The sequence below is a fragment of the Carettochelys insculpta genome, chromosome 15 (genome assembly GCF_033958435.1).
Source record: "Carettochelys insculpta isolate YL-2023 chromosome 15, ASM3395843v1, whole genome shotgun sequence".
NCBI lineage: Eukaryota > Metazoa > Chordata > Testudines > Carettochelyidae > Carettochelys > Carettochelys insculpta.
In genome coordinates, this window is record NC_134151.1 from 19773611 (window position 1) to 19801228 (window position 27618).

General features: G+C 40.7%; 1 protein-coding gene across 3 annotated transcripts in view; it reads right to left on the reverse strand.

Moving 5' to 3' along the window:
- Positions 1–24632, reverse strand: part of RBM27 (RNA binding motif protein 27) — a 42980-nt gene extending 18348 nt beyond the window's left edge. For 2 of the 3 annotated variants that reach the window (XM_075009749.1, XM_075009747.1), the window contains exons 1-10: positions 24497–24632; positions 20696–20814; positions 18241–18365; positions 13135–13226; positions 12455–12648; positions 11377–11637; positions 10605–10850; positions 6921–7055; positions 4409–4558; positions 1058–1205 (exon numbers count right to left, since the gene is read on the reverse strand). In XM_075009749.1, coding sequence (XP_074865850.1) covers positions 1058–1205; positions 4409–4558; positions 6921–7055; positions 10605–10850; positions 11377–11637; positions 12455–12648; positions 13135–13226; positions 18241–18365; positions 20696–20814; positions 24497–24555 — 1529 coding nt within the window. In that variant the 5' untranslated portion in view covers positions 24556–24632. The remainder of the gene's footprint in view (positions 1–1057; positions 1206–4408; positions 4559–6920; positions 7056–10604; positions 10851–11376; positions 11638–12454; positions 12649–13134; positions 13227–18240; positions 18366–20695; positions 20815–24496) is intronic. The other variant, XM_075009748.1, reaches the window with a different exon arrangement.
- Between the last annotated feature and the right edge of the window lie 2986 nt (positions 24633–27618).

Genomic DNA, 27618 nt, shown 5'->3' on the forward strand with positions numbered 1-27618 from the left:
GATATTAACACTAACACACACACACACACACACACACACACACACACTCTCCCTCTCTCTCTTTTTAAAGAGTGAACCCCACTTCAGCAGGGAGTTATCAACAGTAACAACTGTGCCCTACTGTTTAAAGAGTCCCCCTGCTTTTCTAGCCCTTCCGGGCAGCCTTTTAAAGTAAGCAAAAGACCTAAACAAAAGATCAACCTACTTACTGTAACCACACTTAAAAAAATAACTCTTGGGGAAACTGAAACGAGGGACTGTGCTGGTAAAAAGCTTTATACCCAATTTAGCTGCCACTGCAAAATGTGAGGGAGGACCAGAAATGCTGGAAGAGACTGTTGGGGGCAGGCAGCTGAGCCAAGTGAGGCTGCAGGGAGGGAATGTAGGGTCGCTGCAGGCGAGGTGGAAAGACACCGGAAATGAAGCTGGACCTCAACTGGCAAGGAGCATATGAGCACAGCTTCTGTGCACAGCTTTGCTATGGGGAGGCACTGGCGGCCCCCCACATGGGGGCATGCATGTGAATGACACATGACTGTGCTGCACCCACCCCTTTTGAAATTTCACACCTCCCCAGTTTGCGCTCCCATATCTTAGAAGGCATTTAGTGATAAATTACAGCACAGAACACTGGGAGCCAGGACTGGTGGCTATAAACAAACTTTATGCGACCATGGAAAACATGGCCACGCCAGTGGTCAGTTGTCTGGCAAGCTAAAATCATGTCAGATTACAGATGTTGCTGGATGAGAGCCTTCCGGATTACAGAGGTTCAACCTGTATTTAATAGCCTATTGTTCAATATTTAATTTTATCCTTCTATAATAAGGATATATGACAAACTCACAATTTAATAAGACTATTATACATAACATTTAACATCTGTATTCTCAAATGGCAGGAGCCCATTCACTAAGTCCCAGAGTCTTTTGAGAGCTCTCCATCTCAGACAGTTATATACAGAACACTGAATGAAATCCATTTTACATTATCTAAATGTAGGTGACTAATTTTGCCAATCCCTTCTGGCCTTATACTGCGACTTATCAGGTCTTACTTTCCCATCCAGGGTTTCTTTACAGATGGCCCCTCTATGCTACTTGGAGGTCTTTTCCTGTTGTCTGGCTCAAGCACTACTCTGGTTGCACTGCTGCTGTTATTTGCGATAGAAATGGGAGTTTCAGTCTGGATGATAATGTTGGCAGCTGGAGAAAAAAGAAGCATACTATTTTAAGTTCTCTAACCTAGATATGCCCACAAAGAATACTTAAATGGCAAAAATGAGTGTAATATTAAAAAGCAGACTTTTGTTCAAAGAAAAACACAAGTATACACACTACATATAGGTATGTTCAGATGTTAAAAATCAAAAGTCTCAACAAGGTGGTCAACCTTTTTATGGAATTACTTCAGTGAATGCAAATAAGTAGCTTAACATTGAGCTGACTAGTGGCAAGAAAAAATCTTTTTTAAAATTGACTTTGGACAATCAAATTAAAACTAGAGAAAAATCCTCCACTTAAACATCATACTTCAACTTACAAAGTGTTAACCTATTTAAGTCACTTAAGAAACATGATGCTTTAGCTTTTATTTGTGGATGTCTGTTCAGACCACTATTAACTGGCTGGCTCTCTTGGGGTGAAGAACAAGACAGAAGTGATAAGTTGCAGAAATGCTGGAGGGCTGTAGCTCGCTACTGGCTGCAATTAAGAGAATTAAGGAGGTTAGGAATACTTGGTACTTGCTTGCATCCTGCCTAGATGCTGCCAATATCATAAGTCCTTCACTTCCCACATGCAAAAGAGTCATTCCCCTACAGAGAAGCTTGTGGAACAGGACATCATTTTGTATGCTTTGTATAACTACTGAAGACTTTGGTAACACCTAGGCTACGTCTACATGTGCCCCAAACTTCGAAATGGCCATGCAAATGGCCATTTCGAAGTTTACTAATGAAGCGCTGACATGCATATTCAGCGCTTCATTAGCATGCGGGCGGCAGCGGCGCTTCGAAATTGACGAGCCTTGCCGCCGCGCGGCGCGACCACACGGGGCTCCTTTTCGAAAGGACGCCACCTTCTTCGAAGTCCCCTTATTCCCATGAGCTCATGGGAATAAGGGGACTTCGAAGAAGGTGGCGTCCTTTCGAAAAGGAGCCCCGTCTGGTCGCGCCGCGCGGCGGCAAGGCTCGTCAATTTCGAAGCGCCGCTGCCGCCCGCATGCTAATGAAGCGCTGAATATGCATGTCAGCGCTTCATTAGTAAACTTCGAAATGGCCATTTGCATGGCCATTTCGAAGTTTGGGGCACGTGTAGACACAGCCCTAGTTATACAAGTGAGAATGTAGATGTCTTCTTAAATATATAAAATCAGATTCCAAAGTAAGTTAACCTTTCTTTAGCCTGGGTAAACTTGAATAGATAGGACTAAAACAAAATTTGCCAATAGTGTTATGGATTTTCCCTATTACTGAAATGCATTCTCAGAGAGGAATCATTTAAAGATTGCACTGAAGTAAATGCTGTATTTAAGGCATCACAATCCAATGGTATGGAAATGGCACACAAGAGGAATGCAAGTGTGAACACACCCTGAGTTAGAGAGACATTTGCATCTTTACTTCCCAGTTTTGCTGTCTAGCAAATATATGAAATACAAAGTATCTAGTCTGTATCTTCAAAAACAACAAGAGTCAGGACTTCTTGTTTATGAAATACAAAGGACTTCATGGTCAAATTTGATCTCCTCCTCATGTGGGAGTTTCTTTTTTAAAAAAAACGCAGAAAAATATTAAAGACTTACAAGTCATGTGTGTAAGCTGATGGTTCTCTTTTAAAAAAAAAAAAAAAACACATGAGGATTAACCTCTCATTTAGGCTATATCAGCTCAAATGATTAAAGGCAACAGTTCCAGTTCCACATGCAAAAATATGTACAATTAAATGTGTGATAGTCTGTTTCAATTAAGATAACTTTCTTAAAATAAGCCAGACCCACAGATGGCCAAGACCTGCCACAACAGCTCCTTTGCGATCACCCTCGCTTCATTTGACAGAGTATAAGGATACAAGGTGGCTTGGATATGCATTCTTGTGCCCCCTCTGCCACAGCCAACCTTTGTTGCATCAAAGCAGTGCTTGGGCTGGTAAAGAATTAGTGGGTAAAATTTTACAATTAGGAGGCTCATGGCCACCTTTTTCGCCCCATCTCATCTAGCTGCACTAAGACCTTGTTGAGTGCATTTGAAAATTAGAGGGAAAAGTGATTTGTATTTTGAATAGTGATAGTGAACTGTGAAATGATAAGGCAGATTAGAGAGACTATAAAAATAAAAAAGCCCTCAATAATAAAGAGGTATTGCTCTTATCCCCATATTCACAGGGTACAGGACAGGAAGCAGAGAAAGTTTCTTGGCACCTTCAATGACTGCTTCTTGGAGCAGTGAGTTCTGGAACCAATGAGAAGCAGTGTTTGATAAGCGGATTGCAGGATCTGGTCTAAGAGGTGAATATACCTGGACTATTTGGAAACAGTGATCATCGTATAATTAAATTGAATATCCCTGTGGCAGGAAAACCATCAGAGCAGCCCAACAGTGTGGCATTTAATTTCAGAAATGGGAACTACACAAAAATGAGGTTAGTTAAACAGAAATTAAAGAGTACAGTGACAAAAATAAAATCCCTGAAAGCTGTCTGGGAACTTTTCAAGTACAACATAATAAAGACTCATCTTAAATGTACACCCAAATTACAAAAAAACGGTAAGAGAACCAAGAAAATGCCGCTGTGGCTTATCAACTAAGTAAGGCTATGGCTACACAGCAAAGTTATTTGGAACTAACAGCCATTATCTCGAAATAACTTTGCTGTCACCTATACTACACACACACCATTTCAAAATACATTGAAAATAGCTGGTGCATTTTATGTTGAAATCTGTAAACCTCATTGCGGAAAGAACAGTGCCTATTTCAAAATAGTTGCTCTCAAGGGCTAAATCTACACTAGCCCAAAACTTCGAAATGGCCATGCAAGTTTACTAATGAAGCGCTGAAATACATATTTAGAGCCTCATTAGAATGCCGGCAGCCACGGCACGTCAAAATTGCTGTGGCTCGCCGCCGCATGGCTCATCCAGACAGGGCTCCTTTTCAAAAGGACCCCGGCAACTTCGAAAACCCTTTATTCCTAACTGCACTTCATTAGTAAACTTCATTAGTATTTCAGCACTTCATTAGTAAACTTCAAAATGGCCATTTGCATGGCCATTTCGAAGTTTTGGGCTAGTGTAGACACGGCCAAGATGCGAGATAGCGCTTATTTCAAAATAGCTATACCAAGTAACAAAAGACTCAATTTTGCTCATAAGCACAGCCACAGCAGTATCAAGAAATCTTTCTTACCTCTTGGATTTGAATCGACTTCCCCAGATGTTAGTCCAATCAGATTTGGCCGCTGCGTTTGTGTTCTTGAAAAGAACTGTCGATATTGAGATCTACCAGCACTGGTAATACTAGGGGCTTCTGGGTTATAGCCATCTGGCTCATACGTATCTATCAAGAGACACAAAAGGAAATAGGAATTCCCAAATAATTCCAGGTTAACCAATTTGAGGAAAATTATCTGAATGCAGCACATTTCATATGCTAACTGAGCACGCAGTCCTTGTCACAAGGAAAAGACTTTAGTTAAAATCATCCTGAAGATCCATGTCTCTTCCCACCTTGACCTGTAAAATCATGTTGCAAACCAAGAATTACAGGAGAGGTGGGGAATCCCTGCTTGCCTAGATCCAGACCCCGATTCACAGGGCTCCCCTTCCCCAGCATCTGGGCCATGGCGGGTTGCAGAAACCCAAGCCTTGCGAGCCAGATCTATCAAGTTGACTTCTGGCCCATCAGCTCAGCCAAGGGCAGTGCCTGGGAGCAGAGGGAGAAGGACCAGAGCCAGATATAAGCAAATAAGGCTGCACCCTAAATCCCCCTACACCCTTCTTCTATACCTCCTCCCACTTAGATCCACTATCTGCAGGCTGCTCGTGCACCCGCCTCCTGCATAGACCCTGTACCCGCAACCCACTTCTGTACCCCTTCTATGCAGCCTGCTCATGAAACCCTTCCCCCTCACCTGCAGCCTGCACCCCACTCAGTCCAGATCATGCACACGCAAGCCCACTCCCTCTAGTCCAGACCCCAAAGCACTGGCCCTCCTACAGTCAGGGAACATATCACTGAGGTTTTTTTTTTGCTTCTCACTTGTGTAGTCCATGACTGATCTGTCTATGGGCCAGTGGCTCCTGAACAAGAAAGGTTCCCCATCAAGTCAAAACCTGGTTTGGGTGGGGAGATGGGACTAAAACTGGGCACAGAAAATACAACTGGTCTGCAATCTGAAACACCTGAGTAATATCAGTGAACTATGTAGTAGACCTGTGTTCTACTTTGTGTATCACCTTGGATAGTCTGAGATGTGGTAATAGTTCAACCTTTTTCATGCTGGTTCTCAATTCAGAATCAAAGGAAGATTTAAGCCATGTCGGTTATTTTTAGTAAGTAAACCAGGCAGTAGGGTTTCCTTATAGCACTTTTTGCTAAATTTAGTTATATTCTAGTGCCTGAGGGGTAGCAAAGAAAATAGCCATATATTTTTCAGGGAATTCTGCAAAAATTCATTTGATACCAGGTACCAAAAAATCAAGCACACCAGCTTTCACACAGCCAAGAAGCCACTGAAGAATCCCAACGTATACTTTAAGTTTTTTAAAATGAATTCTTTCAAAAAAGAGCAAGAGTGACAAATGCTTGACCTTTGATTTTTTTAAAAAAGCAGTTTAGCTTTGCAACTTGTGAGGACTCCAGCTAACCATATGTAAATTTTACTACAGTTGCTCCTTTGTTGTATCCCATCTGATTTCAAGGGGAAAAATCAGCAAGTGTTCCAGAATTATACAGGATCAAAAACATCCTAAGAATTAAATCATAATTCATGAAGAAAAGTCCTGCACCTGAAAAACAATCATGTGGGGACAACACATGGTTCACAGTGAACTCTTTCATATCTGGCAGCCCCGGGACGGGAAGATTGCTGTATATGCAAATATTCCAGTTACAGAAAGGCACAGGTGGGAATCAGACTGGGCAGGAGAGCGGAAGAGCCCACTGGCTGCACACAGAGGCAGCACAGAGGGACACAGGACAGACGCTGAGCCATCTTGCCCCAAGGGGCGGGGCCTTAATCTGTAACTCACAAACCCCAGCCCTGACATTGCTTCTCTGTGCTTCTCTCTGGTGTCTGCTGCCCAGAGCTTCAGTTGTGAGTTATGCTAGTTATTCAAGTGTGCCAGTTACTCAAATAATGAATATGAAAGAGTTTACTGTATTTGGAGATAAATGAACAAAGATTTCAGCAACATAACTGCAGCAACACAATAAAACTAAAGCAACACAAAAGCCACCTATGTGCCCTTCAAAATGTGGAGAATCACTCACATACTGAAGAAGGAGTCTGAACTGTGTCCTACACATGCACACCCCACCTTCCCATGCACCACAAGTATTTTTAAAAAAATAGGAAGGAAAGAAAACTAGAGGATACTAGAAAATGTGGAAATGCCAGCTGACTCTTCATTACAGGCACAAGAGTGTAAATACTGAAGTTCTAGTTCACAGTGTTAAGGAAATAATTTCTGGATGAAATCCCACTTGAATGAGTTTCACATTACTAGCTAAGGGAATGTAGCAGCTTCTCCATGCCACCTAGTACATGGAGCACTAATCAAAAGGAAAGCCATGGGATTGGATGTTTTTGCATTTATATATACTGCAAGAAGGTAAACCTAATTCCCATTTGTAATACACAACAGTAACACACTTGAATTCTACTTTCTCTCAGGAACATTAAGAAAGATTTGCTTACGTTCTGATACTGTATACAGTAGGTTCTGGGGTAACGGAGGAGGTAGTCTTGCTCCCACTGGTGCAAGACTGGGCATTGCCCCTGTCCGAGACTGGTCACGGTTATTCATCAAACTTGACTGTGTTAAGGGTGGTCCTATAATGACAGCATTAAATAGATCACTATGACTTCATAAGACCTACAGATACTGAACACATGTGCACAGAAATATTTAGGGTACGTCTACACTTACCGCGGATATGGCTCTTCCAAGGTTTGACTTAGCACATCTAGTAGGGACAAGCTAAATCAAACAGGGATGCTGTCCCCCTCGACCTGGCCTCCTCACAGTTGCAAGGAGTAAAGAAAGTTGATAGGAAACAAACAAACAAACATTTTCCCGTCATCCTCCCACTGTGGCGATGGTGGAGAAAGTCAGCCTAAGGTATGGTGACTCCAGTAACACTATTTTCATAACTGGAATTGCGTATCTTAAGTGGACTTTCTCCCCTAGTGTAGACCTGCCCTTATACTCAGAACCTTCACTATAACCATGTTTCCTGAGATTGCAATTTTTTCTCATTTTAAAGCAATAAAAACATTCTGTATATGAAGCTCCACTTGGATCATTTACTCAATGATATTTTACCAGAAAGAATAAAGCTTTAAACTAAAAGGCACTTTTCTCTTCCCCTGGTGACAAGAACTGTTATTGTTAGGGCTTATATTTGCTAGAGCAAGTCCTTTCTGAGTTCCACCAGGAGAATAAAATCCCCAAGAGATCACAATAATGCTGTTTAGACAACAGGTCTAAAACTCGAACTGAAAGGGCAAGAATTAATCCTTTTGTGGATGGAAGCATGTTTGTGTTTAAGCTCTGAGTTATTTTACTATGCTCTTTCCTACTTAAGTACAGTAGAGAACTGAGAAGAGTTTTGACTTTGTCATCAGCATTTTAAGGGACTACAGAACAGTAGCTGAGTAATTCCATGAATACAATAAGGCAGAAATGGGGAACTTACAGCTTGCCTGGGTCTGGGCCATGAGGCTGGAGGCTCTCCCTGCACATGCACACACTCACACTGCTGTGGGGTAAGCCAGTGCCAGCGCTCCAGCCATGCCCTGAGTCTCCAAGTTTCAGCCTCTCCCACGCCAATGCCTTACCTCCTGCCCAGAACCTGCACCTTTAGCCTGTTCTCCCCAGCAGTCCCCTCCTGTATAATGAGTCCCTCCTTTTTTTGCTCCCAGACTCTAGAGAGTCTCACAAAATCTACTATCCCCGAGCCTCAAGAAAAATTAATCTGGCTCTGGTGGGAAGCTGTGAGCCTTTGCACTTCACCTCCATGGAGCCTGAACATGAGGGGAGTCTCTCTTGGTTTTTTTTCCCCGCATCTCAGTTGGGGGCCACTTCTATGAACATTTTTCCCCTCTTTTCCATCTCACTTGAAGGTCAGTGAGTGTTTGTACTTTTTTTTTTGGTGTTGGGGGGGTTCTTTTGTGTGTGGTTCTCAACTGAGTTTTCTGTGGGTCAGTGGCCACGGATGAAAAAAAAAAATGTTCTCCAGTTCTGCAATAAGGTTCCAACTATGATCAAACTACGTTATAATCTGCTTTCTAACAAACAAAGAAAATTATGGTAAGCAGCTCCAAGCAGTTTTTCTGATGATCACATGTATTTGTTTAGGCAAGAGAAGTATTTTAAATTTCAGTCCCTTACATTTTAAATATATTTAACTTTTGTGTTTGTATCATCACACACAGTTCTTGAATCCTGAAGCCCTTTCAGAAGTCTTTATATAAGTTTTGTACACAAGTTGGTCAGTAGTATTTCTTGTGGGGGAAGGCTAGCAAATTCAATCCTCAAAAAGATTGAAGTTTATAATCCAGACACATTCATGCTATTTTCTGAATATCACTTAACCAAACGGGAGGCCCAAATGTTGAATTGGTAGTGAGTTGTGATGGAGCACGACTATTCCTATTTCTACAACAGCTGGTTGATTAGTCCACAGAATGACACAAGCACTGTGTTGATGTAATCAATACAACAGTTCTGGGACACAATGTCCAAGTTTCTACCATTCTGCAAAATTCTTCTCACAGGCACCCTGTATGCTCCAATGTTTCTCAAAACCAGCAAAATGCATTGGGACATAATGGAGAAATGGCTAGGCAAACTCAGTCACCACTAACACAGCAAAACCCCACAACCCACTAGAAGTGTTAGACATGTTAAAATGCAGCCTCTTTCTTTTTGGTTTACTACAGCTAAAAGGAAATTTTGAGAACTATTACTAAGCATGAGATGCTTGATTTCCAGGGGTTGTAAAACAACCACAGAACTGAAAATCTCTGGCCGTAAGCTATTTCAGTTTGGATGACAGCACACATTTGCTTTAAAATATAGGTTATTTGAACATTATATGATTGGTAAGTGGAATCCTACAAATTTGTGGATATCTGCATTCATGAATATCCTAGGATCACTTTTGCAGATGCAGATGCGGACACTAATTTTGTACCTGCACAGGGCTCTCCTGGTAAGGAATTTCAAACTAATCTAAAAAGGTCATTTAACAAATGGTCCCCAGCAGTAAACAGTAATATTTGAATAGCTGCACTTATTCCGTTTTATAGAACATGCTTAAGCCCTGAAGATGTACTAATCAAAGGGATCTATTATACTGAGTTTATAGTGCCATTTACTAGAGAGAGAACCTGGTGAAGTGTGAAATACATGAATCTAAATGCTCAATCCTACACTGGTGGACAGAGGAGGATAAGATAGTTTAGTGAATCTTTTCCTCATCAGGTCTCTAATTTCTACATTAGTCATTTACAGCACACATTGGACCTCTTTAATCTGCAACAATCTTGTCTCGCAACACCCATAATCTGACATAATCCCGTCAGCTGGACAACCATTTATGGGTGTGGCCAAATTTCCCATGATCCCATAAAGTTAGTTTACATCCACCAGTCCTGGCTCTCAGTGTTCTGTGCTGTGATTTAGCTGTAATTTACCCCTAAATGTCTAAGAGCCCAGTAAGCAATGGAAGTGTTGGTCACATGCTAGACAACACTGACCTCCTGTGGTCCAGCAAATTCTCTCACCTGGCACCCTCACGACCTGACTAGTGGCAGACAAGAGAGGTTCAACCTGTACTGTGAACGTTACATTTTTAGAACTACCTTTCAAGTGTGATTTTTGTAATATTTTGTACACCACACAGATGGCTAAGAAACCAGAACACCCTATTTTTTTGGTGTCAAGTATCGGGGGGGAGCCGTGTTAGTCTGGATCTGTAACAGCAACGAAGGGTCCTGTGGCACCTTATAGACTAACAGAAAAGTTTTGAGTGTGAATGGCTGGCTAAATACAAAAGCAGCTTCCCCTCCCCTGGTGTTCACACCTCCAGATCAACTGCTGGTAGTAAGCCTCACCCTTGCTGACTGAGCTAACTTTGTTATCCCCACCCTTGCTCTGTCTTATTTATACCTGGCCCTGCAGATTTCCAAGACCAGCATCTGATGAAGTGAGTCTGTGCTCATGAAAGCTCATGCTCAAAACTTTTCTGTTAATCTATAAGGTGCCACAAGACCCTTTGTTGCTATTTTTTGGGTAAATATAAGTATTTCTTTTAACAAGAGCCAAGCAATTCACATTAGAATTACAAAATAACCTACCACAATATTTTAACTTACTTGATACAACAGGAAGCACAACAGGAGGTGGTGGCTGAGGATGTACTTGCGGACCCGGCATTCTCATATTGTGAGCGGGGCCTGGCAATGGAGGCATTAGCATACCAGGAGGAGGGGGAGGAGGAGGGAGTCCTGGGGGTGGTGGTGGAAAAGGAATCATGCTTGGCAATGCAACTTCATCCACTACTAAAGGGTCATTTCCATGATCAAATTGGCAAAGGTCACCAAGTACGCAAAATCCTCGCTCTACAAGAAAGACAGACAATTTCATTACCGCTTGTCAAGAACTCCAAAATTTTCTGAATTTAACATTTTGCTTTTACATTTTACACTATTAAATAAAATTTCAAATTGGGGTTCAACTAGGAATTATATTAATCCAGAGTTAAAGAATCTAAACTGTTTCCAAAACCTTCATTAGCAACTCAAGGAGTAGGTAGGTAGGTGAGATAGAATAATCTCATTTTCAGTAAACTACTATAATCTTACTGAAGAATTTGCCAAGACATACATGTAGAATTATGAACAACTTTACATGTTCTTGCCTGTGCCAAGCATGGTCTGATTTAAAGTAAACTGCTTCCAGCAAAATTAAATCTTATCCAAGCAAAATGCAGGCTCATATACACATCACTGAATTCCACTTAACTTTCATTTACTGCTTCCATTTAGTAAAGACTTTAGTAGAGATATTTAAAGATAAAAGAATGAGACATTAAGAAATCAAAGACACTACGGAGGAAGTTTAGAGCGAAACTGATAGCTTCCTTACCATCATAATCTCGACATCTTCTTTTAGGCGGAGGGTTTCTGCCAAATGAATTGGGAACATTGTGATTGTTATAGTAGTTTGACCAGCTCTCTGTTGTATTCTCAGGGTGATGAGCAGGTGCAATCACAGTAACAGCACTGGGAATAGACTGCGCAGAGGAATACTGTTCAGTAGAATTACTCGATGACAAAGACACTGGGTTATATGAGCTCTCTGTGTCAGTCCTTTCACTTTTGAACTTTGCTCTTTCCTTGTGTTCTGCTTTAATGAAAAAAAAAGAAAACAAGCAAAATAAATCAGGTAAGTTTCTGTGCTTCTGTTAGATATATCAAAGGCTTGAAGAAAGGAAATGCAAGGATAATTAGCGGACACTACATAGTAATGCAAACGTACTTATTAACCATGAAGAACATAGAATGTTTATACTGTTTGTGTAAGATTGCTTTTCTTAAAATGCTGGAACTGTAGACCAAAAGAATCACAGAAGTTTCCATCTCAGAAATTGGTCTTTGCGCTCACAAAGCTCACATTCATCCAACCATTTTCCTTTCCTGAAACTTAAAGCAACTTCTTCCTCTAATGTTTACTCAATGACAAGCACTCCTTAACATAATGTGAAATCCACAACACTTCATTCTGCCAATCAGTTCAGTTCCTGGATTCCCTATACAAGATCAATAGGTAACATGATGCCATCATTCCATTAAACACAACCCCCGCCCCACCTTCTAAAACTGAATCATCTTAATACGAACAAATCAAATTCTGAATAAAAAGATACTGGCATTTTGGAACAACAGTATGTTTTATCAATAGACAGCATGATACCAGATGCAAAGATCCACTGGAATACACTTATGAATAAATTAAAACTGATTTTAAAAAACCTAATTCCCTAGACTATGCCACTCTACAGAACAAGCCCTTAATTGGTTCATTTATGTAAACAGCATGTACTTCTTCAAGCCAATTCCATAGTTAGTGTCCTTAACTCACAGGCATCCAAATTCTGTTTAAACATTTTACATTAACCACTACAAATGAGATGTTCTTCCAGTTCAATATACTGGCTACTCACCAATATTTCTGTTTGCATCCCGGTCTTTGGTTCTACCCCCACTGCGGCTGCGACTTCGGCTTAACCCTCTGCTTTTACTACGACTTTTACTTCTGCCTCTTCGCCAGTCATATTTGTCTCTGTATAAATCATTCCGATCATAGTATCTGTCATAGTCTCTCCATTTGCCATCATCTCTCTTTTTTTCTCTGGTTCTGTAAGACATGCATGAGCCATACATACTGAGACAAAGACCCATGTAGTAAGTTTGGAGCCACAAATGTCAAATATTCTTTCTGCCTTACTTCACAGAGAAAGCAAGACGCACAAGCAAGACTGGATGGGAACAGAGGCACAAGAAAAAACATGTTCCTGAAATGGATGATATCATCAGCCATTGTTCATATTGTGCTTAACGTTCCAGCACTCCTTGACCCCCACACTCCATGATCATCTTCAATATTTCAGAAAGAAGAGAGGGTAGAATAGATGAACTCTTAAATAACCCTAAACACCAGCATGTGGGACACTTTGCTGTTTTCTCAGAGGAGGCTATGTTCTACGAAAGAGTTACTGGAGGCTGATGGCAGAAGGGGAGGGAAGACCGAACAGGCATTCTGATAAAAAATGGGTGTCTCAGGAGGTGAAAGTTTAAAGTTAAAAGGTCTGGCCAGAAAGCAAAGGAAAAGATATTAACTAACCTTTGCTCATTAGAATCTGAACGGTTTCTCTGAGGGCTTGGATGCTTCTTTTTCCTGCCATCTCGTTCTTCCTCAAATGACTCTTGAACTATCTGTTTAACAAAGAACACATTATTAAACCGAAACAGCTTTTAAAAAAATACAAAGAAATAAAAAACAAACTTAAACAGCTAGCAGCTGTTTAAGACAATAGGACAACTGTGCTAATCATTGCATCTAACAAAAGAGCAGAGCTGAAAATATTCTTTTAAAAGATTTTTAGTTTCCCTTTATCATTTCAGCATTTCCGAAAACAGGACACTATTTTGGGTTAAATCTACATTGGGCAGGTGGTGTTGGGCTTAAAGAAAAAAAGCGTGTCATCCCCTAACTAGTTGCAGGCTTCCTTACTGCAAGCAAATAGGATCTTCTACGTATGATTTCTCAAACAGAAACTTAAAATTATGCAGCTTTGCAGACCTTGTTTTATTTGTCGTTGCATCATCAATATAAATTCTGGATATAGTCAATACCTGTAAGTGGTAAACAATTCATATATTCTGATAGTACTATACAAGTCATGCCTTTTACAAACATTAACAAAAGCCAAAAACAATTTCACTGGTGCTTTAGTCAGTTCCACCATAACTGCATCTGTTAAAAAAAAAAAAATCCCTCATACTGCTGCTAAGTTTATATGCATCCATATTGTCCCAAACAGTGCATCACTTATAAATGACTAATAACTTTGATAACAGCAGAGGTAGCAATGATCTTTTACACATGCTTTTTCTAATCAATTAACAAAATCATCCAAAGTGTGGGATTTTGTGGTAATTGGGGACTGTTAGCTAACCAGACACATGCTGGGAAACTAACACAGTGAGACAAAGACTATCCAACAAGTTCTTGGAATGCACAGAAGACTATTTTTCATTTCAGAAAGTGGAAAAAGCTCCTGGGGAGAAGCTGTTCTATATTTGATTTTAACAAATTGGGAGGAACTGGTTGAGAATTTGAAAATGGAAGGCAGCCTGGGAGAAAGTGACCATGGAATCATAAGAGTTCATGATTCTAAGGAATGGTAGATGGGAGAACAGCAAAATAGAGACAATGTATTTCAGGAAGGCAGATTTTGGTTAACTCAGAGAGCTGGTAGGTAAAACCCAAGGGAAGCAACACTAAGAGGAAAGACAACTGAAACGATCTGGCAATTTTTCAGACAGACATTATTAAGGGCCCAAAAAGCAAGCTATTCTGCTGTGCAGGAAAGGTTGAAAGTGTGGCAAAAGACCACCTTGGCTTAAGCAGGAGATCTTGCATGATCTCAAAAATCAAAAAGGAGTCACACAAAAAATGGAAACTAAGACAAAATACAAAGGACGAATATAAGCTAACAATACAGACATGCAGGGGCAAAATTAGAAAGGCAAAAGGCACAAAATAATATCAAAATAGCTAGAGACAAAGGGTAGCAAGAAGACATTCTATAAATACATTAGAAGCAAGAGGAAAACCCAGGACAGGATAGGCCCACTGCTCAGTGAAGAGGGAGAAACAATATCAGAAACCTTGGAAGTGGCAGAGGTGCTTAATGACTTCTTTGTTTCGTTCTTCACCAAGAAGTATGATGAAGGAATGCCTAACACAGTGAATGTTAGTGGGAAGTGGGTAGGTTTAGAAGATAAAATTAAAAAGTTAAAAATTACTTAGAAAAGTTAGATATTTGCAAGCCACCAGGGTTTGATGCATCCTAGAATACTCAAGGAGCTGACAGAGGAGGTATCTGAGCCTTTAGCTATCATCTCTGAGAAGTCATGGAAGTCTGGGGAGATTCGAGAAGATGGGAAAAGGGAAAAATACAGTGCTCATCTACAAAAAGATAAATAAAAGCAACCCAAGGAGTTACAGACCAGTCAGTTTAACTTCTGTACCAGGAAAGTTAATGGAGCAAATAATTAAGGCATTCATCTGCAAACATCTGGAAGAAAATAAGGTGACACGTAACAGCCAGCATGGATTTGTAAAGAACAATCCATGTCAAACCAATCTGATATCCTTCTTTGATAAGATAACAAGTCTTGTGGATAAGGCACAAGTGGTGGATGTGGTATACTTAGACTTCAGTAAAGCATTTGATACGGTTTTGCATGATCTTCTTATCAATAAACTGGGCAAACACAACTTAGATAGGACTACTGGAAGTTGGGTGCATAACTGGCTGGATAACTGTTCGCCGAGAGTAACTAATGCTTCACAATCACGCTGGAAGGGCATAACAAGTGGGGTTCCACAGCTGTCTGTTTTGGGACTGGTTCTGTTCAATATCTTCATCAATGATTTAGATATTGGTATAGAGAACATACTTAGTAAATTTGCAGATGATACCAAGCGGGGAGGGGTTGCAACTACTTTGGAGGACAGGATCATAATTCAAAACAATCTGGACAAACTGGATAAATGGTCTGAGGTAAATAGGATGAAGTTTAATAAGGACAAATGCAAAGCACTCCACTTCAGAAGGAATAATCAGTTTCACACAAACAGAATAGGAAGAGACTATCTAGCAAGGAGTACTGCAGAAAGGGATCTAGGGGTCATAGTGGACCACGACCTAAATATGAGTCAACACTGGGGGATGGGGGGGCAAACATGATTCCAGGATGCATTAATAGGAGTGTTTTGAGCTGGATATGAGAAGTCATTCTTCTGCTCTGCTCTGATTAGGTGTCAGTTGGAGTACCATGTCCAGTTTTGGACCCAACATTTCAAGAAAGAGGTGGAGAAATTAGAGAAGGTCCAGAGAAGAGCAACAAGAATGGTTAAAGGTCTAGAGAACATGAGCTATGAGAAAAGACAGAAAGAACTGGGCTTGTTTAGTTTAGAAAAGAGAAGACAGAGGGGACATGATAAGGGTTTTACAAGTATCTAAAAGACTGTCACAGGGAGGAGGGAGAAAAATTGTGCTTAGCCTCTAAGGATAGGACAAGAAGCAATGGGCTTAAACTGCAGCAGGGAAGTGTAGTTTGTATATTAAGAAAAAACTTCCTAACTTTCAGGGAGATTAAAGATGGGAATAAATTGCCTAGGGAGGTTGTAGAATCTCCACCACTGGAGATATTTAAGAGCAGCTTAGACATACATCTACCAGGGATGGTCTAGATGGTTCTTGGTCCTGCCGTGAAGGCCCAGGACTGGACTCAATGACCTCTCAAGGTTCCTTGCAGTTCTAGTGTTCTATGATTCCATGTAACTTGTAAAACTAATGGGGTTACTTCAAAACAAGATGTTAAAGATTTCTCCTTTGTCTGCATTATTTTAGCCTGTGTCATTCATTTACAGCAGGCATGTCCAACCCGCGGGCCGCATGCGGCCCTGGGCAGCTAGTAATGCGGCCCCACAAGATCGTAAACTTTTAACATTATTATGTGATTTATATACATTAACTATATTATATATTTTATATGCGACCCAAGACAATTCCTCTTCACTCAATGCAGCCCAGGCAAGCCAAAAGGTTGGACACCCGTGATTTACAGGAATCCTGACATCTTCAGATGTGCAGCGAATTATGTTTCACAGTGAGTTTAAAAGACACTCTGATGTACATGGAACCCTGTGTAAGAGCCTAAAATTCTCAACTTTAGACCAGAAGAACAATGGCAATTTTAAGATCTGTTCTAACATGAATTATTAGAACTAAATACAAGTTTTGTGGCATCAATAGAAGTGGTAGACTTGTAATGATGCAATATGATAAACTTCCACTCAAGATTAGATAGTATTTCAGAATAAGAATTCTGGTATGAAGATAGTCCTTAGATACAATGATGAGCAAAAGCCACACTGCTCAATCCAGAAACAGCTAGACTGAAAATCACAGAGAAATTTCTCCCTGTCCAAAACCCACCATGACATGATTATCTGTTGGCAGTCTGAATGACATTTCACAATGTGTAATAATTTACTGTCTCCACAACCTTCAGCTGATTGCCGACATTGCAGATGGGAGAACAAAAGTGTAGTAAGATATTTCCAGTACCTATATGCAGACTCTCAGACAACAGCAGATCAGTGAAAAATCCATTTTGAGTAACTTTTCTTAAGCCTTGTTTCCTCAACTGTTCAATTACCAAGGAAAGATATTAGAAGGGAAACTTCTAGTACTCCTAACAGTACATGATATACATGCATATGAAGTGCGTGCGGTGGGTCAGAATATCATATATCCCATTTGACCTTATCTAAATATAGCTCGCTCTTTTCTGTAATAAGTACATCACTTAAATCAGACTTGTGAATCTCACTGAACCATGATGACAGTACATGCAGAGAATAGAAAGTTATTTGTGTTGCATTCTCTACCAAACACCCCAATAAAGATAAAGGCACCACGGTGCTAGGTGTTTTACAGGCATGTAGGAAAAGGTGACCTGTTTAGAGAAATTCACAACCTACGAAGAAATTTAAACAGAGGTAGTGGAAACAAGTTCAATATACAAACAAAACAAGCGAGTAAGACTGATGATGGGCACTCACTTTGATGCCTCTATTTCTAAACATTTTATTTTTATTATTATGAGCAACAATGAATAGAAGTATAAAAATTAGCTGCCAAGAAATGAAGGCTGTATTATAGCCAGGGAAATTTCTTATAAAAAAGATGCTTGCTAACAACTCTCCTGAAAAAAAAAAAGCCCATTAGTTATGCATTTAATATTGCATACACAGTATCTACTCGTGTAGTAGTGGTATTTTGGAAATATAAATTTATCTTCTGAGGTACTACCAAGACCCTTACATCTTTCCCCATTTTGTAAATCAGCCAATTGTGGTGTCATTTCTCTAAGCCAAACTGGACTGAATGAGATTTCAGAATGTTATTACTCCAACACTGACCAAAGGGAGGTGTCTAAAAAAGAACACAAAATGTTCACTAATCCAAACAGGCAGAGCACACCACTTTTACAGCATTCTTGCAAGCTGAGGAAAGGTAGGACAGACCATTACTCACAGAAGAGTCTGTTCAGCGTGTTTTGTTTTCATAGCAATGTTCTACAAAAGTGCATGGTGGAGGGATTACTTTCAGAAGCTTACAGCAACAAGCAGGTGTGAAGTTAATATTACCTCCTCTTTGATTTCTTCTTTTTCCTGACCTGCAGGCTTCGGTTCTAGTTTTGATGGTTCAGGGGAGGGAAGGTAGTTCTTTGTGTACAGACTTTCAAAAAGTTTATCTACAAAACCTGAAGTTTCTAGGAGAAAGATACACACAAAACTTGATTATCTATCTTTAACTTAAATCTACTGTCAGGCATATATTGACAAGACAATTCCTCAAAATCCAACCTCAAGGATTTTTTTGAGTAACAAAATTTTATCTTATGGAATGACAGCCCTAAAGAATTATGTTTCTATACAAGTCTCAGAGATGGCCATGTTAGCCTCTATCTATAAAAACAAGGAGTCCTGTAGCCTTTTAGAGACCAACTTTATTAAACTTTTATGATTGAATACTTGATTTAGTCAATGGCTCATTTAGTTTTTGCCCTCTGTGTTTGAAGGGAATGCTTACAAAATGAATTTTCTGTAAGAAGCAGCCCTTTTTAGTCAAAATTCTACATCTACCTGAATTTCACTCCATAGTACACCCACCTCTAATTATTTTAGAGATTTTTTTTTGCACTTGAAAGGACAGTATCAGTTTTGGTACAACTCTGCTTCAGTTAATGGAGTTATAGCTAGGATAAATTTATTAATCTCCAAGGATAGGGGTACATAGCAAAGTTATTTCAAAACAACAGCCATTATTTCAAAATAACTATCCAAGCATCCACTATTCAGAAATAAATTCAAAATAGTGATTGGCTTATTTTAAAATAGGGTAAACCACATTTCACGTGGAATAGCGCCTATTTCAAAATGATTATTTTGAAACAGGGGCTAAGGCAGGGAATGGAGCCTATTTAGACACAGGCTAGAGCGTGTCCAACGGCTGCATTGTGAAATGGTCTCTATGGCCACATCTACACATGTCCCTCCCTTTTGGAAAGGACATGTTAATGAGGCACTGACATGCATATTCAATGCCTCACTAGCATAATAGCAGCCAGTCATGCTTCGTTTTTGGAATAAGGGAATATTGAAGTGTGGGGTCTATTTCAAAGCACCCATGTATATACAGCCAGTCTGCATTTCAAAAGCAGCCCACGTGTGTAGATGCCGTATTTCAAAATAGCTACATGCTATTTCAAAATGCATTTTGGTTCTTTCTATACATGCCACTAACAAACAGTCTGAAATATGGTAATGAGGCATATATATAAACTCCCAGCACCTCATTAGCATAAGGTCAGGTGATTTGGAGTCTGGAAGATAGTCTTCTGGACTCCAAAACGGTATGTAGAAGCGCAGCCCCCGGGGGGGGGGGGGGGGGGGGCTCTTCTGCAAGGAAGTCCTTCTTCCGGACGCCCCTTTTTCTCAAAAATTTTCAGGAAGAAGGGGTCTCCGGAAGGAGGACTTCCTTCCAGAAGACGACCCCACCCCCCACCGGCCGTGCTGCTACACGCCATTTTGGAGTCCAGAAGGCCATCTTCTGGACTCCAAATCGCATGGCCTTATGCTAATGAGGCACCAGGAATTTACATGAGCACCTTATTAGCATATTTCGGGATGTTTATTAGCATGCAACTTTCAGAGAAAGAGGCATGTGTACAAATAGCCTTTGTGTGCAGCAGCATTATTTCAAAATAAATTATTCTGGTATAGGTCTTCCACAGTATCTTATTTCGAAATAAGGCTGCTGTGCAGACATACCCTAAGACGCTACAGGACTGCTTATTACTGGTCCTGAAATATCAGTCTCTGCTCTTAGGCTACAAAGATGGCATGGGTTCACCATCAGCAATAAGGAGGAGGATTTAGCTAGAAATGGGAGTGAGCTGGCACCTTTGAGTCCTGAATTTTCCATCTATTATAATAAAATGGTTCCAGCCTATAGAAACAATGGTGAGAAACTTCAAAACCTCCAAACGTCATCATGAGAAAGTTTGTCATCTCCATTACTCACATTTAAGAGTAATCTCATCTTACACATACTAATTTGACCACTAAAGGTCAGATTTCCAAATTCTCCACATTCTTATTTAGGACTGGATTTTAAATGGGAACTGAGCTTCCATTTTGACACAAACAAAGCCAGATTCTCAGAAATTCTCTATATCTGACATGTTTCTGCTATGAAATTTATGGTCCAATTTTATTTTGTAAATCTGGCCGTGAAGGTTTAAGCAAATTAAGGTGGAAAAATACTAACAGGTTTTAACTCAACTGGACTTTTTTAGAAATCGTGTCTTGGAATCTTTGACCCTAAATTTCTTAATAAGAAAGGCTAAATATTATGAACGCAACATAATTATATATAGGAAGAGTAGGCCCCAAGATAACAAAATAAAGTTCATATAATCCTTTCAAAATTTAAATCATACTCTCACATAACTACCATCCAACCAAATTACTGCATTTAAATTTAATATATCATGTATAATATTAAACTAAATAGTGACAGAGAAAGCACAAAAAGTACCTTTCTGCAGAAAGACGTCTAGCTGATCAGCACAGAAAGCCTTCAGCTCTTTCTCCGGTTTGTCTTTCTTGACTAGTGCCACAACATAGTTAGCTAAGGCAGAAGGGTCTGCATCACATCTGACGAGGAGAGGAAAAAAAAAATTAAGTTGCTTTTAGCAACATAAAAATTGATTTTGTTAAACAGTGGTGAAAAAGCTTTCTGGACAACAACAGTTGCAACAGAAGCATCATCAAGGCAAATTTCTGGCAATGTGTTTTGTTGGACCTTTAGAAAAATATCCTGCAATCCAATAACATCATAGTTGCACCTAGCTCTAATGCCACAAAATGGTTTCTGCTATTGTTGCATGACAGTGAGTTATTTTGATTTTATTTTGTGGTCCATTAACAACGTCAGAAAAAGCTTCCATGTCCTGTGCTCATTTTTGGCTTTAATTGTGAGAAAAAAAAAAAATCTGGACAATATTCTCTTACCACAGGAAACCCTTGCCCGATCAATAATGAGAGAAACTTCCAGAAAAAAAATTATTTGGAAAATTATTGCAACATTTCAACTGCTGAACAACCAAAATTGACTACCCAACTACATCTGAAAACAGAGCATTACATACAGTTTCATCACACAGCAGCACAAGTGAAAAGAATGAAGACAACATGCAAACCTTCATCCTTTTGTTCCATGTAGTCTCAAGGTAGCCATCTCACTAACTAAAAGCGCTTCTGTTACCATAAACTAACATACTATACTCACAGCCCAATAGCGCTTATTTGACTACGTAAAGACCTAATGAAACACATCCTCCCTTCGTACTACAATAGTCTGGGTACCACTGAAAATTGAAGGTTACTTTACCTTATGGTGTTCAGCCATCTGAAAACGTTTAAATACCAGAACTTTCCTGCCATTAGTGAAACATCACACAATGCTCCTTTATTTTGTTAAAGAGCATTGCAATGGGCTTCACCATAACAAATACAGTAGCTATGTGAACAGGTGTAGAGGAACTGAAATAGCCAAGAGTGTGTATTTGTTTATGTTCTAAACACTGTTTTTTAGAAAAAAAAGATTCAACATGAACTTTGACTGGTAACATTTGCTTGCTTTTGGAACCGTCACTAACAAAAAGTTTAGAGACCTTAGAAGATGACCAAAAATAAATTAATTTGCTTGAAACAATGCATTGATAAATACACAACTTCACAATTAAATATTTAATTGGTTCTACACCCTATTAATGTGCTCACTTATTTCCAGTGTTTAATGGCTGCATGAAAAAAATATTTTGTTTCAAATGGAAGTATACAAATACAATAATGAAAATGATTAATCCACCAAAAAATGGCAGGTCAAAGTCTGTAACAAAGTGGTTGGTATGTTCCATGCCAAGTCCAATGTATAATAAAGATTTGGGGGTTACAAAAAAGGGAGAGCTTTCTTCCCTTCCAAACATATTTCTTGGTTTTCACCTTTATCCCTTCCCTTTTGCATCCCAATTTCTGTCAGGACGACCCCCTGCGCACAATCTAGCACTTGCTTATCACATAACAGAAATTTCCATAAAGTGCTTATTATGCCCTGGAAAGGATCTTTGCTGTACATTGACTGCTCATTGATCTCAAATGTACAACCACTACCACAAAGAAATTCTAAACACTGTTTGCCAAGAACCTAGTTTCCAACATAAATTCATTCAGAGTACAGCTTTCGTACCAGATGCGTGAAAGCACTCAGGTTAGAAGGCAAATCAAGTCCTGCGGCACCTTTAGACTAACAGATTTATTGGAGCATAAGCTTTCATGGGCAAAGACACACTTCATCAGATGTATGATGTCATGCATCTGAGGAAGTGGGTTTTTGCCCATGAAAGCTGATGCTCCAATGAACCTGTTAGTCTAGTAAGGAGCCACAGAACTTTTTGTTGTTTTTGCAGATACAGACTAACACGGCTACCCCCCTCATACAAGGCAGATCAGAATCAATAATGAAGACAGATGATCGTCTAGCATATTACTATTTGTTTTAATAACAATATGATACTGTAATGCTCAATTTAAGTTACATTATCAAAAATAATTAGAGAAAAATAACTGCACACTAAGGACAAACATTATACTTAAACATTGTTTTAATCCTCTCTCTTATAATTTAAGTAATTCTGAGCTGTGGCTCAGACTTTCATCTTAAATAAGCCAGCTATCGTTGATAATTGCAAGAGTTTTCAAACATCCATTGGTAACAGGAAACGAGGACAAGTCTCAATCTCGGTTTCTTTGCTGTTATAGGTTTATGAAAACCTCTCCTCATATTATATTTTCACTCTGCTATATATCAATGTTCATTTATTTTAATAACTACACATGAGTTGGTGAAATTACACTCATCTGCAGTAAGTGTTCAAAAAATGCCTGAAATAAATATTACAATGTATCTGTAATTCAGCATAATGGATGAGTCAAATAGGAGATGCAGATCCGACAGAGAATGGGTAGTTTGTCACACCAATCTACAAAACTAAGCCATTCCGCACTGGACAGGGAAAGATGGAACGAAATAGAAAGGGAGGTATCGGACACCAAAAGGTGCAGAATCCATGGTTGCTGATGATGATATCGATGTAAACTGAACATATTTTTACAAAATATGTGCTACTTCACAGAGTGTAGCCAGAGTCATTGTGGGACCTAACCAAATCTTCAAATGGACAAACACAAATACAGAATATGTTCAGTGATAAAAAGCAGGTAACTCATAACTTATAAACTCCACAATTGTGAATTCACAGAGGTCTCTATTTTTTCTCTATAGAAACTAAAAATTCTCCTTCACCTCCCATTAAGCCCATCTCCCAGCTTTAATTGCCAGGAAAGCCCTGTTATTGACAAAACATTTTATGAAGCAAGTGTGCATATAGCATATTTTCTAAATATTTACCCAGGACATGAGGAAATCTTTTCAGAACTAAATTTATTTATTAATTACATAAAAATGGCACATTATCAAAATCCTTCAGACTTTTGACTGGGAAGTTTCCTGTAGATCCCCAGAGATCCCCCAGATCCCTGCAGATCCCCATGTTGCACAGTTGAAAAGTAAATGCATACTGAAGCCAAGAACTTCCAAACCCTCAAAATACGGTGCAAATGCCTCTCATTTCGCCTGCAAAGCCCTGTGCAATGTTAACCAATCGATCCTTCACGTTTGTGTTAGAAAAATAAGCATTAACCCCATTTTGCAAGAGGACCAAGGAGATGTAAATGATTTTCCCAAGGCCAGAGAGAGCATAATTAGCAGAGCTATGACTGGGACAGAGGTGGTCCCTGGATCCTTATACTGAAAAATATAAGCCAGCCCAGGGTAATCCAGAAGCAGCCGCTTGAACTGGTTAGCAAGGCCCTGTCAGTAACCCAGGGCATAGGCTTCACGCCTCCTCCACTTGGCCTACCCCCAGTCCGGATGCCAGGGTTGGACCACAGGGCACCCTGGGCGCCAGAGAACTCGCTGGCCGAGCCCAGAAGTTTATTTGCGGGCCCGATGGGGGGCTGGAAGGGGGCAGACCAAGCGAGGCATATCAGCTTCAGGGACAGCCAACCCGCTTTATGAGGGCAACGCGCTTCACACCCCAGCCTTCCGCGCCCCCCATAACAGCCCCTTAGTCTCGCCTGTCTGAACACCACGGCAGCCCCCAGCCCGCCCAAAGCTCCCCAGATCCCTCGCTTACCACCCCTCCCGGCCCACACACGCCCTCAGCACCCCCCGGCAGCGCCCGCTGCCCGCCGGGGACCTCCGCCCCTCACTCACATCGGCTCCAGTAACTTGGCCAGCCAGGTCTTAAGAGCGTCCACGTTCTCAATGATCATGATGCCCCGCGCTACTCCACCCAGCGCCTCCGCTACACGCTGGACACCATGGCCCCCCGCACCGTCTAGGACCCCGCTTCTCCCAGGCAGTTACTCGCCAGCAATCCCCTCCCCCCACCAGGGCCTAGTACAGGAACTAACCACCCTCACACAACGTAACCTGCTAGTTGCCGGCGGGGCGGGGCGGGACTCTTCTGCCACCTACCAATCACATAGCTGGGTGGATAGAAGACAGCCAATCGTAGCCGACAAAAGCAACTCGACACTGGGGTCACCGGGGAGAGAGCAAGTTAGGTGGCGCTAACATGTGAACTCTTGGCGCAACATGGTTGAGGGGGGCGTTTTTAAAGAGACAGGCACTTCTATTTGCCACTCACCCCGTCCCAAATGAGTGAGCAACAGCGTACTCCCTCCCACAGCCCTGCCCCTGTGTTGGGAGAGACCCCCCCCCATTGCCAGCAGCACATCCCTGCCCACCGAGCAATGAACTCCCCACTCCCTTGCCTATGAGGTGGGTGCCCCACCTTCCAGACAACCCCGCACTGGGGGTATCCCACAGGAAAAGTGTCCCACGTTCCTGACACCTCCAACGGAGTCAGTTCCTGAATTGTCACTCCAGAGCCCTAGGGACGGAGCGCCTTAAAGAGCGGCTCCCCGCCGCGTGCAGTGCAATCCTATGTACACTCTTACTGCGACTCCTCAGCACAAAATGGCTTTCAGGGTCTCCTACTGTCAGTACTCAGTCGCACGCTTGGTGTTCAAGGTGGGGCCTGCAGGGGGCAGGGGATTGATTTCTCAGCTAGTGGCCTCCAGGAGAAAATTAAATTAATAAAACCATCAGGAATACTTGTTTACAAAGTCACTTATAATTTAAAATCCTTCCAGTTTCATGTGCTTCAGTTTCCTCTAGAAGGAATCCCCGCAAGGGAACCCTATTCCAACCTTTTATGAAAGACTGTTATCTTTATTAAGGCATAAAAAACAAAGAATCATGTTATATTTAAGAGGACTTTGTAATGACCTGACGTGTTTATGAGTCACATTTGTCTTACCAGATTGCATAGACCAAAAAATAAATTTGTCTTGCAAGTGTGAACATGCACAGGCCTTCTAAAATATCTGTGATTATTTTGCCCTGTAGCAGCTGACCCACAAACATTTTACAGACCATCATAGAATATATATACTGCAGATTTTCTTGCAGCTCTCGTGTGAATCTTCTTTCAGCAGTGTTAAGAGGCCTAAATCTAGACTGATCCAGTTGACTGTTCAGTGTATGGAAGAAATATGACTGAGCTATCACTGACATTGATTGATTAGATGTTCTGAAAAATTAAATCCATTTCCACAGTCACAAATACAATTGTGATTCAGTCCCTGATTTTGGAGGCAGTAGGTGCAACTGCCATGTGATTTGCAGCAGTGTAAGTAGTTCAAAGTGGATCATACTTTCCATGGGAATTAAAAGCTGCTGGGATCTTTGGTTGAAATCTTAATGACATGTTTCCTTGAAACACTAGTATTCTTCCACCTTGTTCACCATTGATCTTTGGGGGAGAACCCTGAGACTTTGAATCGTTGTGCTGCAAGCCAGAAAGGTTTTCTGGATTTAAATCATACTCTGTTTATCTTCTAAGGACAATTCATATCTCTCCCGCTCACCTCACCCACTTCAGATCCATGTATCTGATTTGTCAGTTTTTATTTCATTTTTTGAACCACTTTGCTGTATAACTCTCGGCCTGTACTGGAATTCTATTGATCTGAAGAAGTGGGTTTGTCTCACGAAAGCTCATCACCTAATAAATTATTTTGCTAGTCATTCAAGTGCTACATGACACCTGGTTTGTTTTGTTAGAATACAGACTAACACATCCACCTCTGTTACTGTTTATCATCTAGGTCTTCATGTATTAAAAGATGTTTGTTCCTTCAACTATGATGGAAGTTCTATAGAATTCTGATTGCTTGAAGAACTTAAGGTGGGTAGATTTGCACCAGTACAGGAAGCCACAACTGTGGGATAGATGCTACTGTCTCAATAATGATCCTCGTAATAGAGAATAAGATGAGAATTGAAAAGTGATGCATGGAAGGTATATGTCCAGATGGGTGAACAGTACTTTGTGGTAGAATGGACAGGGATATATAAAGAGGTCCAGAGAATTTTCCCGTTAGCTCCCCAGGTCATTCCTGCCAGTTTCTGAATGAGATTTATCTACATCTTTGGCCACGCATATCTTTCAGGGGCTGTTGATCAATGATATGTGAGGGTTCGATCTAATGTCACACTAACACGTCAGGATGGGATTGTATCTTAACTGCTCATCACAGAATCCATGAACAGCTTTACCCTACCCTTTGATTGAATAGATGAAATGTTGGAGCAGGTGATGATCACCTTTTCATGGTCTTCTCTGCCCTATTACCAGTTAGGGCACAATCAATGTAATGAAACAGGCATTTGAGCATCACTCCATGAAGGTTTTGATCGAACAGCAATAGGAAAGTTACTCTGTTGGTAATGACCTTGGTAGTAGGAGGAAAGGTCCTGGGTTTTAATCTGCTGACAACTATGAAGTCTGTGACTGTGACTGTGAAATTCAAGATGGCAAAGGAGTAGTTTCATCTTCCATCATTGTCATTAGTCTACAGCGTTATTATCCCCTTTGTGTGTCCTAAATGGTGGGCATACCCTGGCTGTTGAGGTCTGAAATATGAAAGCGCAATAATGAAGAGGAAAACTACTAGATATTACAAATATTACTATGCCCCCTTTTTGTCTCAAGAGATGGAGGTTAGCAGTGGCAGTGAGGATATATGGGCAGTGTTTGAGTTTGCAGCTTCTCGCATGGCTTATCCATCCAAAAACATGTAATGCTGACAGACCCGCGTTGGCCAACCCTAGGTATAGAACCTGCAAGTAGAGGGTCTAAAGCCCTGCACTCTACCACATAAGCTAAAGGCCAGCTTCCTCTCAGCCAAGGCTGTAGAGCAGAGACTTCACTCACCCCAGATGAGGTCTGCCCTCTGGGTACTACAATTGCACGGTCAATTGCAATA